This window comes from Python bivittatus, unplaced genomic scaffold (genome assembly GCF_059951505.1).
Source record: "Python bivittatus isolate LINGU-HERP-01145 unplaced genomic scaffold, Pbiv_v1 ctg000580_np1212, whole genome shotgun sequence".
NCBI lineage: Eukaryota > Metazoa > Chordata > Lepidosauria > Squamata > Pythonidae > Python > Python bivittatus.
The window spans coordinates 5336245-5349958 of record NW_028277087.1 but is presented as its reverse complement, the minus strand read 5'-3'; the positions used below and the strand labels follow the sequence as shown (position 1 = coordinate 5349958).

At 42.0% G+C, this 13714-nt stretch overlaps 1 protein-coding gene across 1 annotated transcript in view; it reads right to left on the bottom strand.

The window, feature by feature from the left end:
- Positions 1 to 643: 643 nt before the first annotated feature.
- The window catches only part of KLHL26 (kelch like family member 26), a 43482-nt gene continuing 30411 nt past the window's right edge, over positions 644 to 13714 (bottom strand). Inside the window, exons 3-4 of the mRNA XM_088149418.1 lie at positions 2713 to 4941; positions 644 to 937 (exon numbers count right to left, since the gene is read on the bottom strand). Coding sequence (XP_088005544.1) covers positions 3360 to 4941 — 1582 coding nt within the window. The 3' untranslated portion in view covers positions 644 to 937; positions 2713 to 3359. The remainder of the gene's footprint in view (positions 938 to 2712; positions 4942 to 13714) is intronic.

Below are 13714 nucleotides of genomic sequence, written 5' to 3'. Positions count from 1 at the left end.
ATTGGCTATTTGTGGTGGGTGTTTTCATTGCTGCTTAAATCTAGATCAAATTTGTATTGGACTGTAAACTCCCAGAGCCCCATTAATTACAGTAGTCTGTAAATTAATTAAATAAACATGCCAGGCTGGGTTAATTTTGACCATAGATTTTTGCTGGCTTAGCAAGCTGAACCTAGCCCATTTAGTCATTCAAAAACTCAGAAAATGGGTTAATACAGTAATCAGGTTAAATGGTGGATTGTACAAATTCAGCCAGTATGTAAATTCTATCAAGAATGCTATTACACAGGAGATTTTTTTTTCTGAATATGTACCATCAAAACTTTTTTCTTAATTTCAAAAAAATTGAATTGCTAAACCAACAATTAAAAAGGAGTAATTAACAGCTGGCCCTGCTTCTCCATTTCTGTAAAATGAAGCATCCATCTTTGCTTCCTTAAAAATACTTTTTTGTTGTTATTGAGATTTTAAATTCTCTCTCAAACAGCATTACAATATTTCCCTTCACAGCCTCGCGTTGGCTTTCACACTTGCAAACTATCATTCCACTTCAAACATACACAAGGGCTGAAGTTTCAGACAGACAAAATTTTTCTAGGCAAATATACTCTATTGTATATAAATATCTCAGCGTTTTCCTGGTTCCTTTCCCATGGCAAAACAGGGAGTCAAGCGAACAGCTTGTACACTGTATTTAACACATTATTTACGCACTGAAATAATCTGGAACGTTGACATATGAAAGTATGTTTTAATTCCACACTTGGAAAATGCTCCAAAGTTCATGTTCCGTAACACAAAAACAAACCTGATCAGCAAGATGTGAACTTCTAAGCACATATTCAAGCCTCTTCTGAAAAGCTGCAATTCACTGCTTTTATGTATTTAATGCAAAGTCCTCGTTTCCTGTTCCAGACTGCAGCTGAAGCATACACGGCTAGTTAAATACAGAAAAGCAAAGGAACAAATGAATTTCAATTCTGTCTGCAGCAGTGTTTTGCCAGAATGGAGAGCAGAGATATTACTATTACTTGGGGAATGGAGAACTGCATCAGGGGAATTGATCTCAGCTAGTTCTAGACCAGCGTTTCTCAACCTTGGCAGCTTTCAGAGGTGTGGGCTTCAACTCCAGAATTCCCCAGCCAGCAAGGCTGGCTGGGGAATTCTGGGAGTTGAAGCCCACACCTCTGAAAGCTGCCAAGGTTGAAAAACGTTGGTCTAAACTAAGCATCCCCCATCAAACACCCTCTGATGATCTCCCTCCTCCCTCAGGGCTCTCCTTGGCAGACATTCTAGCACTGGCACTTCATTGGTTGACCCTAGGCCACTTTAATTTCCCACAATGCCCTGGGGTGACAATACATTCAGGGCATTGTGGAAAGTTACAATGACAGCCATGAAGCTGCTTTGCATCGACTGCTAGAAAAAAAAATAAGAACGGTGGTATATCTTGTTAGGAAGCTGCAAGCCATACAACAGTGCCAGATTATGAAGAGCTGATCATAACCCCATTATGCTAAAAAGAAGAGAGCCAGTTTGGTGTAGTGGCGAAGGCACCAGGCTAGAAGCCAGGAGATTGCGAGTTCTAGTTCTGCCTTGGGCACAAAGCCAGCTGGGTGACTTTGGGCCAGTCCTTCTCTCTCCGCCCGAGGAAGGAGGCAACGGCAAACCATTTCCAAAAAATTTGCCAAGCAAACTGCAGGGACTTGTCCAGGCAGTCGCCAGGAGTCAGACTGACTCAAAGGCACCGAAAAAAAAGTGCTAAGAGAAAATATCTGAGGAACATCTGGAAACTAGACATCGCCAACGAGAACTCAGGATGGCTGGAGAATGGGGAAATGCAAACTGGAAGAAATGTGGTGCAGAGGAACTGTGGATTATATTGATATGTGCAGTAAGATTGTTCTACCAGCACTGCCCTGAGATGGCCAATCCATGTGAGCTTTGAACGACAATTGGCTATTTCTGGATACCTGGGCTAGGATTGCATACAGCATGCTCAACCTGCTTGCTGAAATCAACCCATTTTGGGGGTTGGCACAATACATGAGCCATAAACTAGCCAAACGGGCTGAATTTGCATAAACCAGAAACAAACAGATCCTAACCAGAGCTAAAACTAAGCGCAGTTTGTTGTGTAAATTCAGCCACTAGGTCTTTATCAGACCTTGTTGTGCAAACTACTATGGAGTATACAAGAGGGTACATGAGTGTCTATACCAATTTATGGGGAACTGATACCTGAACTCAAAGTAAAACAATCTGCCAATTCAGTACTCACAGTAGATGAATATAAATACCCATTCAGCACAGTCTGCTTATTACATATCCTACCACCAGAGTTCATCCTGCAGGATGAAATGTCAATCTTATGACTACTTTGCTCATCTCACTTTCCAAGCAGCTGCAGATACATAAAAGAGGCTTTCCATAACCAACAATTAAGAGGAATGATAAATATAACCACTTCCATCAAGTGATTGTTCATACTGTACTTGCCCATCCTGTCCAATAGTGAACATTCTTGCCTAAAGAAAGTGTTCAAGTGTCCAGAAAGCAGCTTGTCTGGGACATATCCATGTTAAAGCATGATTCTCCTTGCATGTCCCCCCAAAAGTGGATTATGATAAATATATATATATATATATATATATATATATATATATATATATATATATATATGTACTGTCAGTTTATGGAAGTCATATTTACCTGTGCTAATAATTCTGTTTTGTTCTCCACTCCATAGATTCCAAACTTCTATGGAGTCTTCTTGGCACTTTCCTAAATCTCTGCGTAGGAGAATGTGTCTTATCAAGTTTTCAACAACAGGCATGTTCTGTACATGTGTTCAAAACTGCTTTTCAGAAAATTAAACGTAGTCCTGTATGAGATCATATATTGTTCACCTCTAGAGTCCTCTTCTCCTTCACCCAATTGCTCTTCTTATTGCTTTTGGAAAGTTCAGGATGATCTTAGTTTTCTTGACTTTTTTCAAATTGTCCAGATACAACACACTTCCATTTAATGACACTTTGAGATATAGTGAATCCCTCAGTAATTTATAAATGAAAAAAAAAAAAGCTTATTAAACATCTGCAGATGTGATATCGTTAAGGAAGAAAAACCAGGGTGTGTAACACCACCCCTTCTTGAGAAGATCCCCTACTCAGGACAGTCTTCCATATCATACTCCCAGTCCCAACAGGGTAGAAAAGTGCTGCTGGAACACAAAGAAACCAAGAGAGTGTAGGCAGAAGAGCTCACTTGCCTGCCATGAATGCACAACTTGATTTTGCAAAACAAGCCAGGCAAGAGCATGCACATGATGGTTCAGAAGACTGGGTGGTTTTCAATGGTCACCTCCAGGCTGTAGGCTGTGGTAGAATCACCGGTGCGCAAGCAATCCCAGCAAACGATTCTGGGAAATGGAGGTCTCTCTCCCATTCATCCGTCTCAGTGTTATACACCTGTACAATGCTGGTAACGTTGTTCAGGTGCCAGTTGTATCCCCCTACAACGTAGATCTTCTTCTCTAGCAAGCAACAGCCAGCCTCAGACTGTCCTACCCGCATTGGACTTACCATTGTCCACTGGTTGGCTTCTGGTACATAATACTCCACTGCCAAGACATCAAAGCAACGATCGACATGGTCCATGCGGCCCCCGAGGGCATATATCTTATTATTGGCACTGACCATTGCATGCAAGACCCGTGGTTCATTCATGGGAGCTTTGAACTCCCACTGATCCAGGGCAGAATCATAGCAATGCAAAGCTTTTTTGTCTTCTACTGATATTCCATACCCTCCTGATATATACAGCTTGCCTCCCACTGTGGCCCCAGCATGACCCCACGTCCTGCGCTTGAGGGGGCAAACATAGCTCCATTCATTGGTTCTGGGGCAATATTTTTCCACAGATGCCAAGCTACCAGATCTGTTCCTGCCCCCTGTGGCATAGACCATGCCACACAACACATTCAGCTGAAACAGGATCCTGCTCTCTTGCATAGCCTGAATGCGCAGCCACTGGTTCAAATGTGGATCATACCGGTAGCAGACGTCAAGTGCTCCCTCACCGCTGCGGTACTGCAGATGTTGTCCCCCAACCACATAAACAAAGTTATCCAGGACAGCCACACACGTGTGGCTAGTCCCCACCTCCATCTCTGTCAGCTCCTTGAATTGGCGCGTGCTGCTATCGAGCAAGTAGTAGACTTTGCCACTTACAGTCCTATCATTGTCCGTGTATGGAGTGCCACCAAAAGCTATGAGAGAAAGGACATCTGAGCGAATTGCAGTTCGGGGAGACTGCATCTCATGCTGCCGAAAAGGCAATATTTGATAGTTGAAAGCTTCTAAGAGGTACTGCCGGCATAACACATCCTCCACCATGATGTCAAAGGTTTGGACGCTGTCCACCAGTTCCGAAGATTTCATGAGCGGGAAGCGAATGTGGCAGAGGACCTGGCTGGCATTGCTGCAACGCGTTGGGTCATACTGCAGCCATCGGATGGCGGCCCGGAAAAGGTCAATCTCACTGCAGCTCTTGAGCTTGTTGCTTTGAAGGAAGAACACAAGTCGCTCCAAAGGAAGGTGCAGAAAGTCTTCTTCCTCGGAAATCTGAAGGAAATGCCGGAAGGTGAAGGCATCGACTGACTCCTTCAAGGAGGCAAGGCTGAATGTGGTAGCCATTTGCCCAATGTTAAGGCAAGTCTCAACACTCATGGCAGATTTCAAGAACTCCTCACACAGCTCCACCACTGGTACCATCTGCAGGAAGACTGCTGCTCCAAGCACATCCTGGATGCAGTCAAGATCAAGGGTGACTTCGGCACTATATGCAAACTCTATGATGTGCTTCAAGCCTTTGGCAGAGACACCTTTCAACTCAATCACATCTTGATTGCTTTCTCTCATCCCGCCAGTGAACATGGCTCTAAAAGATCAAAGAACAGGAGACAAAATTGATCAGAGTCATCATTCCTAGACATCAGCAGGGAGAGTCTCCCCAGGTTGCCAACCAACCAAGAAAGCTTGCAACAAATAACTCGCCTTTTCACTGACTGATGCATCGAGGTAAATTACATATGTGAATTCACTTTGAGATTGTTTTTCTCAATGAATATGCAGGCTTAAATTGTTATAAATGAGTACCAAAATATAAGTTTCCTTCTCTGAACAATGGCTAAGAACTCCCTGCCCCAACCCTTCCTTGTTTTCACCACCTCATTAGACCTTCCAGAAGCATCTGGCCTGTGCAGATGTTAAGTGTCTTTATGATTCTGTGAAACTGTTGATGATTCTTTTACCTCTTCTGAAATTGCTGCCTTTTTAAATGAACCTTTATGAGTTTTGATTTAGTTTTATGCTAAAAGCTGTCTCAAGTGTCTCTATTAAAATAGAACTGTAGGAAATGTATCAGCATAGGAAGCAGTAAAATACATAGAGATGCATCCTACAGAGACCTTCTGTGATATGAGAGGAAATCCTAGGTGAAACTTACTGATTAAAAAAAAGAGAGAAATAGAAGCTGAGCTGCTTTAATGGACATAAAATAAGAACATAAGGACCACCTTGCTGCATTAGGGTAATGGTCCATCCAGTCCTTCATGCTGTATCTAAAGATACCTTCAGAAAGGTAGAAGAGCAAGAAGAATTCTCTTTCACAGTTGCCCATTTATAGCTGATATTTAAGGTTTATGGCGTTGAGTCTGAATGTAGTAAACAGCCATCGAGACTAGTAAATCCTTTTTTTTAATAAAAATTTTATTAAGTTTTCCAAAGAAGTTAAAATACAGAAAAATCAAGAAAAAAGGAAGGGAAAAGAAAAAGGGGGGGAGAGAAGAAGAGGGGGCATAAGAAAGAAAGAGTAGCTTCCAACTTTCCTGGGTACAGGTATAGATAGAGAATATATTTGCCTTTTACTCTAATATCTAAACATTTACGTAGTAAAAAAAAAAGTTTTTAATCTAATGTTCAAAATGATTCCTAAACATTTATCTGTTTGAATAATACATATGATTTGTACAAGTTATTTCTATAAGTATAACATCCATCAGCAAATCCCAAAATCAAAGCTGCATTTTTCTGAGCATCAAGCAAAAAGTCTAAGAGTGGTTTCCAATTAGAAACAAAGTCAGGCAGTGCCTTGTCTTTGAGCAATGCAGTGGGTTTCACCATCTCCAATTCCACTGATTTCCATATCCATATTTCAGCAGTAGGTACAGTGGTACCTCTAGTTACGAACGCCCCTACTTACGAATTTTTCGAGATACGATCAGCTCCGGCCCCAAAAATTTACCTCGACTTGCGAACTCGCCTCAACTTGCGAACCGGATCCGCGGCCATTTTCCGCCCGTGCCATGTGGTCTGCGGCCATTTTTCTGCCCATTCCACGTGGTCCGCGGCCATTTTCTGCCCGTGCCCCATGGTCCGCGGCCATTTTCCGCCCGTGCCCCGTGGTCCGCGGCCATTTTCCGCCCGTGCCCCGCGGCCATTTTCCGCCCATGCCCCGTGGTCCATGGCCATTTTCCGCCTGTGCCATGTGGTCCGCGGCCATTTCCCCCATGCCACGTGGTCCACGGCCATTTCCCAGTGCCCCGTGGTCCGCGGCCATTTTTCCGCCCATTCCACGTGGTCCGCGGCCATTTCCCCACCCATTCCACGTGGTCCGCGGCCATTTTCCGCCCGTGCCCCGTGGTCCGCGGCCATTTTCCGCCTGTGCCACGTGGTCCGCGGCCATTTTCCGCCTGTGCCACGTGGTCCGCGGCCATTTCCCCACCCATTCCACGTGGTCCACGGCCATTTTCCGCCCCTGACACGTGGTCTGCGGCCATTTTTCCGCCCCTGACACATGGTCCATGGCCATTTTTCCGCCCTGCCGTGTGGTCCGCGGCCGTTTTTCCGCCCCTGGCACATGGTCCGCGGACGCCGGAATGGATTAACGGTAATTACATTGAACCTTATGGGAAAATTTGCCTCGTGTTGCAACCAATTCAAGTTGCAACCAGAGTCACGGAACAGATTAAATTCGTAACTCGAGGTTCCACTGTATTTGTATATCCTTCCATGTTTGCGCATATAGGAGTCTTGCTGCAGTTAAAGACTGTTAAATCCTGAAAGAATGATCCTCCAAGAACCTATCCGATCCCCTTAAAATCACTTAAAATAGTGACATCAGATCGCATGAATTCCACAGCTGAGCTACACACTGTGTAAAGTACATCATTTTCCTAATCCTCGATCTACTCATATTTAGTTTTAATGGGTGAGCCTGAATTTTAGCGTTGCTTTCAATTTACTTTTATAAAGCATATGCTTTTAATGTTTTGTAATTGATTGGGCACCGCCTAGAGTCTTTCTTTCTTTAATATAATTTTATTGAAGAAATTTTTAATAAGATAAAAACAATACAAATATTAGAAAAGAAACAAAGAAAATAAGAGGGAATAGTGAATGAGTAAGAAAGAAAATAGAAAAAGAAATAGAAATAGAAATAGAAAAGAAAAAGAAAAAAGATTATAAAGAAGCAGCTTCCAATTTTGACAGCAGTTATAAACGCCTTTATATTTTACCCTCTCACCACCTAGAGTCTTTCCGATTGAATTTGTTTACACATATTATAAAAGAAATCATTTTATTTTTGTATTTAATGATTTTACTCTTTATAGACCACTTCAGGGCATTTACATGAAAAACAGTCTACAAATTTTACTGATTGATTGATTGATTGATTCAATTTTGGTGAATTATGCTAAACAAACAAATGAACTGCAGTCATACTAGGCTGTCTACTTGTTCCAGCTGGTGGTAAACAATTATTTTATTATGGCAACCATTATTTTATTATGTAATTGTGTTTACATCTTGTATCGTAACTGTAAATGTTTATATACGATACAGCTATAGGCCACTAACAGTCAGTTGATGATTGGAGGAGCATATTAAGACTAGGAAAGTCAATTGACTGATTGATCTAAATGAGTTGTAACAGTCACATCTCACCTGTCAAATATACTGTTGGGCAAAAAAGTTAAGAAGTGGGTCCTGAGACGCATGTTTGGGCTAAAAACAGATCATGCATGTAAAGATAACTAAGTTGTAGACTATATTCTCATACTCGCAATCAATTCTGTTCTGCTCCACCTAGAATCTTAACATTTGTTTATGACCTAGACAATGTCTAAATAGCACATTTGATATTGTTTCTAATGCGGGGCAGAACATTTTCTACCTATGTACTATATTATAAAATTAGATATATTTACTTATTTAATCAATTCACACGGCCATCAACTCAGCCAGAGATTCTTGGTGGCTGAAAAGAGTTGAAAACATCCAATACAAAGAAAATAATAAAAATAATAAAATGTATTTCAGTAAAACATGCATTGGGGACCAGACATAACTCTTATCACACAGCTACTTCATCTAACTTCCTGATCCAGCACCTGGTGAAGAACCAGGTCTTCAGGGCCTTCTTAAAAGCCAGCAGGGACAGATCCAACCAAATTTTAGAGCAGACTGTTCCACAGGGCAAGCGCTGTGACAGAGAAGTCATGCTCCTGGGTCCCATAAGGCAACAATGATTAGATCAGTATTAATAGATATTACACCAATCAAATTGGAAGGTTTCAAAGAAGTGCAATCAATTTTAATCAAATAGCTCTACTGAGGGTAGAAAAGTGTAATGCTTACTTAGGGATGGGAAGACATTAGAGTAGGAACTGGACAATTTATAGGCGTCTGGTATGGTTTCTGAGTCTCAACTGCCCTGCAATAACAATTAAAATGTTCCTCCCAGCTTCCCAAATAACACCACTGAAATTGATTTTTATGTAAAGACTTATGAGTTTGATTTTATATTGATTATCTACCCATGTTCTGAGCAGAAAAAGCCATCCTTTTCCTTCAGGCTTATTTTGCACTTGGCTCAAGTTGCTAAGTCTGTGAAATCTAATAAGAAAAAAAATGACACAGATCCCAGAAATCTGAAGATTGCCCAACCTCTGATTGACCAGGGGAATATCAAAATGCATCTCAAATGGGCAGTTTACACTTGCAGGAGCATGTTAACTAAGGCAACAACATGCATTTTTATCAAAGTAACTTCCAAGTTTAATCTCTGAATATGAACTCTTAGCATGCTTTATGTCATTTCTCCCCTCATTTGGGTTCAGATTCTTCTACAAATGATGCATAAAGAACTTTTTAAAAAGTTCTTTATGCATCAGTCCTACAACATGCTTAAGCTTTGTTTACTAAATATACCAAGCCAATGTTTTAAATCAAGTTCCAGCTGATTTAGGGCCAGCTTCAACAGCCCAGTGGCTTGGGTGTTTCTGCCCCTAATTCTAGGGAATGTGGGAAAATATTCAGAAAATTAGGATTAGATGCACTGAATTGGGCTCAGCACATAGCACCTTTGTACTTATACCCATGAGCTATGATTGCTGAAGTCTATCAGGGTTGATACTGTAGATGTTTGTCGTCCGTAGGACTGCAGCGTCCACGATTATTGCTGTGCTCTCGTTCCTCCTTGCTGCCACCACCAATTTCATACCTTGTTCTTGTTTCCCTGCCAGTACACAGGACATGCCGGCAGGACCAAGGGAAAGCTGGTGCTTGACATCTTCAGAAAGCAGCCAGGATTAGGGAGAAGGACGTGAAGCCCAAACATCTCTACACAAGCACAGTTCCCACTTCCACCAACAAATGGCTTGACCTTGGATCCTGTAAGACCTGGATGTATCCTCATATAAATAGCTAGTAGGAAATACCTTGGTGTAAATACCATCCCACTTAAATTCCAGGAGAGTTACTTTTATTTGGAATAGACAGTGACCTGAATCAAGCAGCTTCCTAGAGTCATATCAAGAAGATGAATCACAACCCGTTCTGTGAGAAGAATGGGATCATTACTGCATTGACCAAGTCCTGCTTCGATCAAGGTCAAGCTTTAGGGAGTGAACTCATAGCCCACTGACCTGCTAAGCTACTAAACTCCATTGTTATCAAAGACAACAAACAGAAGATTACGGGCTGCAGTTTCCCTCCTCTTATAGGGGAGGACTGAAAATGCTTTGCTGCTACAAAGAAGAGCTGAATATCAAGAAAAGCACGGTCAACTTATAATTATCCCGATTTTTATAAAGAGTGTCTTGTAGTCTTGAAATCCAGATTAGGGCGACAGCTGCCAAATGCTCTTTGATGCCGTCTCCTTCCTTTTACCCTCGATTTGAATAAAAATCAGAGCTAAATCCAAACGGAAGATTATGTTATTCATTGTTCCTCGCAACAACCCTACAAAACACCCAAGTTACAAAAGAAACCCTTGAAGCAATTACAGATCAGCAGCAAGAACACGCAGGGCCAGCATGTGGTGTACAGAATCAAACAGAGCCATTAGCATCTGGTGGGAGATCTTCTGTCCCCCTTAATTGCTCCTTATTATGAAGAGTAATAAACCTCTGGGGTTGATGTTACTAGGGAAACAAACACTGATCAAAAAACAAGGACAAGGGTGTGCATATGCTCACAGATACACAACACAGCAGGCACAAATAAGGCAAGCGTAATCACAAGCAGCCAGAAGATGGGAGGCAGAAAGTTCAAAAGAGGTAAGTAAGAGATAGCTAACACACAAGCAGGCGCCTTTCCATTTGGGATGCTCTGAGCCCATCTGCACTTGGCTAATGATTCAGAGCCTTGATCACCTCCAGTGGGGGCTTTTTTACCGCCCACCCCAATACAGCCAGACCCGGAGTGTGGTAGGGAAGGAGCATTTTGTAAGCCCCACCCCACCTCCCAGCGTGAAGCTCCAGTCCCAGAAGGGATGGTGGAAACTCTTCAGGAAGAACATGAAAATCTAAGTGAAGCCCCAGCAATTTAGGTCAGAAATGAGCAGATTTTAAGTATATTTTTTATTCATCAGAACGAGGTGCAAGAAATACACCCTTAAAAGCAAGAGATGTGGTGACTTGAGGCACATTCTCAACCTAGGAAACTGTTTTCAAAGCAAAGCTGGGCTGGTCGTACATTCATTCGATTCCTGATTAGCTCAACTTTACATTATTTCAGCAGCTGAATTTAGGCAGAAAAAATCATGTCGTTCTGGGAGTCAGGTGCAACATATTGGCACGGGGTGGTGGTGGTGTATTTGCATTAAAATAACATAGAGTTCTAAGTAGTACAGGATGGCTTCCTCCCTGTTAATATTCCCGAGGGCATTAAAAATGCTGCTGTTCCTTAAAGGCTTTAGAAAACAAGTTTGAATTACGGGTGTGTCATCCAGCAAACATTATAAGAGAGTTGGCTGTTGTTTTTTGATGCAGATAATTGAACTGTTGGTTTGATAATTATTGCTTATTACTCTGTTTTGACTGTTTCATTGTACTAGTGTTAAACAGCTTAGAGGCTATAACTGAATGGCATGCAAATGTTGTAAATAAATCAGTGTTCAGGACTGATGATCTCAAGGTTTTTTTTTCCATCAGAAACCTACTTCTGGGTTTCACCCAAGCATTCTTCATCAACCTATCTGAGAACTAATATTTTGTTTTTGTTTCGTTCTGTCCATTCTGACCTTATACTTATTGTATTATTATAAGTATGTACAGTGCGGCAAAAAAGTATTTAGTCAGCCACCAATTGTGCATGTTCTCCCACTTAAAAAGATGAGAGAGGCCTGTAATTTTCATCATAGGTATACCTCAACTATGAGAGACAAAATGGGGGGAAAAATCCAGAAAATCACATTGTCTGATTTTTAAAGAATTTATTTGCAAATCATGGTGGAAAATACGTATTTGGTCAATATCAAAAGTTCATCTCAATACTTTGTTATGTATCCTTTGTTGGCAATGACAGAGGTCAAACGTTTTCTGTAAGTCTTCACAAGGTTTTCACACACTGTTGCTGGTATTTTGGCCCATTCCTCCATGCAGATCTCCTCTAGAGCAGTGATGTTTTGGGGCTGTCGCTGGGCAACACGGACTTTCAACTCCCTCCAAAGGTTTTCCATGGGGTTGAGATCTGGAGACTGGCTAGGCCACTCCAGGACCTTGAAATGCTTCTTACAAAGCCACTCCTTCGTTGCCCGGGCGGTGTGTTTGGGATCATTGTCATGCTGAAAGACCCAGCCACGTTTCATCTTCAATGCCCTTCCTAATGGAAGGAGGCGTTCACTCAAAATCTCACGATATATGGCCCCATTCATTCTTTCCTTTATACGGATCAGTCATCCTGGTCCCTTTGCAGAAAAGCAGCCCCAAAGCATAATGTTTCCACCCCCATGCTTCACAGTAGTTATGGTGTTCTTTGGATGCAACTCAGCATTCTCTCTCCTCCAAACACAACAAGTTGAGTTTAGACCAAAACGTTCTACTTTGGTTTCATCTGACCATATGACATTCTCCCAATCCTCTTCTGGATCATCCAAATGCTCTCTAGCAAACTTCAGACAGGCCCAGACATGTACTGGCTTAAGCAGGGGGACACATCTGGCACTGCAGGATTTGAGTCCCTGGCGGCGTAGTGTGTTACTGATGGTAGCCTTTGTTACTTTGGTCCCAGCTCTCTGCAGGTCATTCACTAGGTCCCCCCGTGTGGTTCTGGGATTTTTGCTCACCGTTCTTGTGATCATTTTGACCCACAGGGTGAGATCTTGCATGGAGCCCCAGATCATGGGAGATTATCAGTGGTCTTGTATGTCTTCCATTTTCTAATTATTGCTCCCACAGTTGATTTCTTCACACCACGCTGCTTGCCTATTGCAGATTCAGTCTTCCCAGCCTGGTGCAGGTCTACAATTTTGTTTCTGGTGTCCTTCGACAGCTCTTTGGTCTCGGCCATAGTGGAGTTTGGAGTGTGACTGTTTGAGGTTGTGGACAGGTGTCTTTTATACTGATAACAAGGTCAAACAGGTGCCATTACTACAGGTAACGAGTGGAGGACAGAGGAGCCTCTTAAAGAAGTGGTTACAGGTCTGTGAGAGCCAGACATCTTGCTTGCTTGTAGGTGACCAAATACTTATTTTCCACCATGATTTGCAAATAAATTCTTTAAAAATCAGACAATGTGATTTTCTGGATTTTCCCCCCCATTTTGTCTCTCATAGTTGAGGTATACCTATGATGAAAATTACAGGCCTCTCTCATCTTTTTAAGTGGGAGAACTTGCACAATTGGTGGCTGACTAAATACTTTTTTGCCCCACTGTAAGTATACTTATTGAGATGAAAATATTACAGCTTGAACCCATCCCAGTTTGAGTGCTACTGTACTGCAGGCATTTATGGTTACTAATAAATTGCAAAATGCATTTTTTGTTTAGAAATTGAAAACTTTGTGCAAAAAAATGTAACACCAGAAAATCTTCTGCCATCCTGCATCACCCATCTAAGGTAGCAAGCACAAGTAGCGCATCAGTCTAGGATAGTAAGAAGGCACCAAGGATCAGGACATAATTATGGGTATCAGCCCTTGGGGCAATAATTCTAGGAATGAGTTTACTGATGTATACAATTTAGAAACTGCCTGACCCCAAACCACTCTCGGTGGCTTAGATTTTAAAAGCAAAAAACAATTTAAAAAAGGCAAGCACCCAGAAGAGAAAACCACACAGAACAACAACAAAAAACCCTACAGGGGCTCAACCACCACCCCATTCTAAAGCCTGGGAGAACAGACAGGTTTTCAGGGACTTTTGAA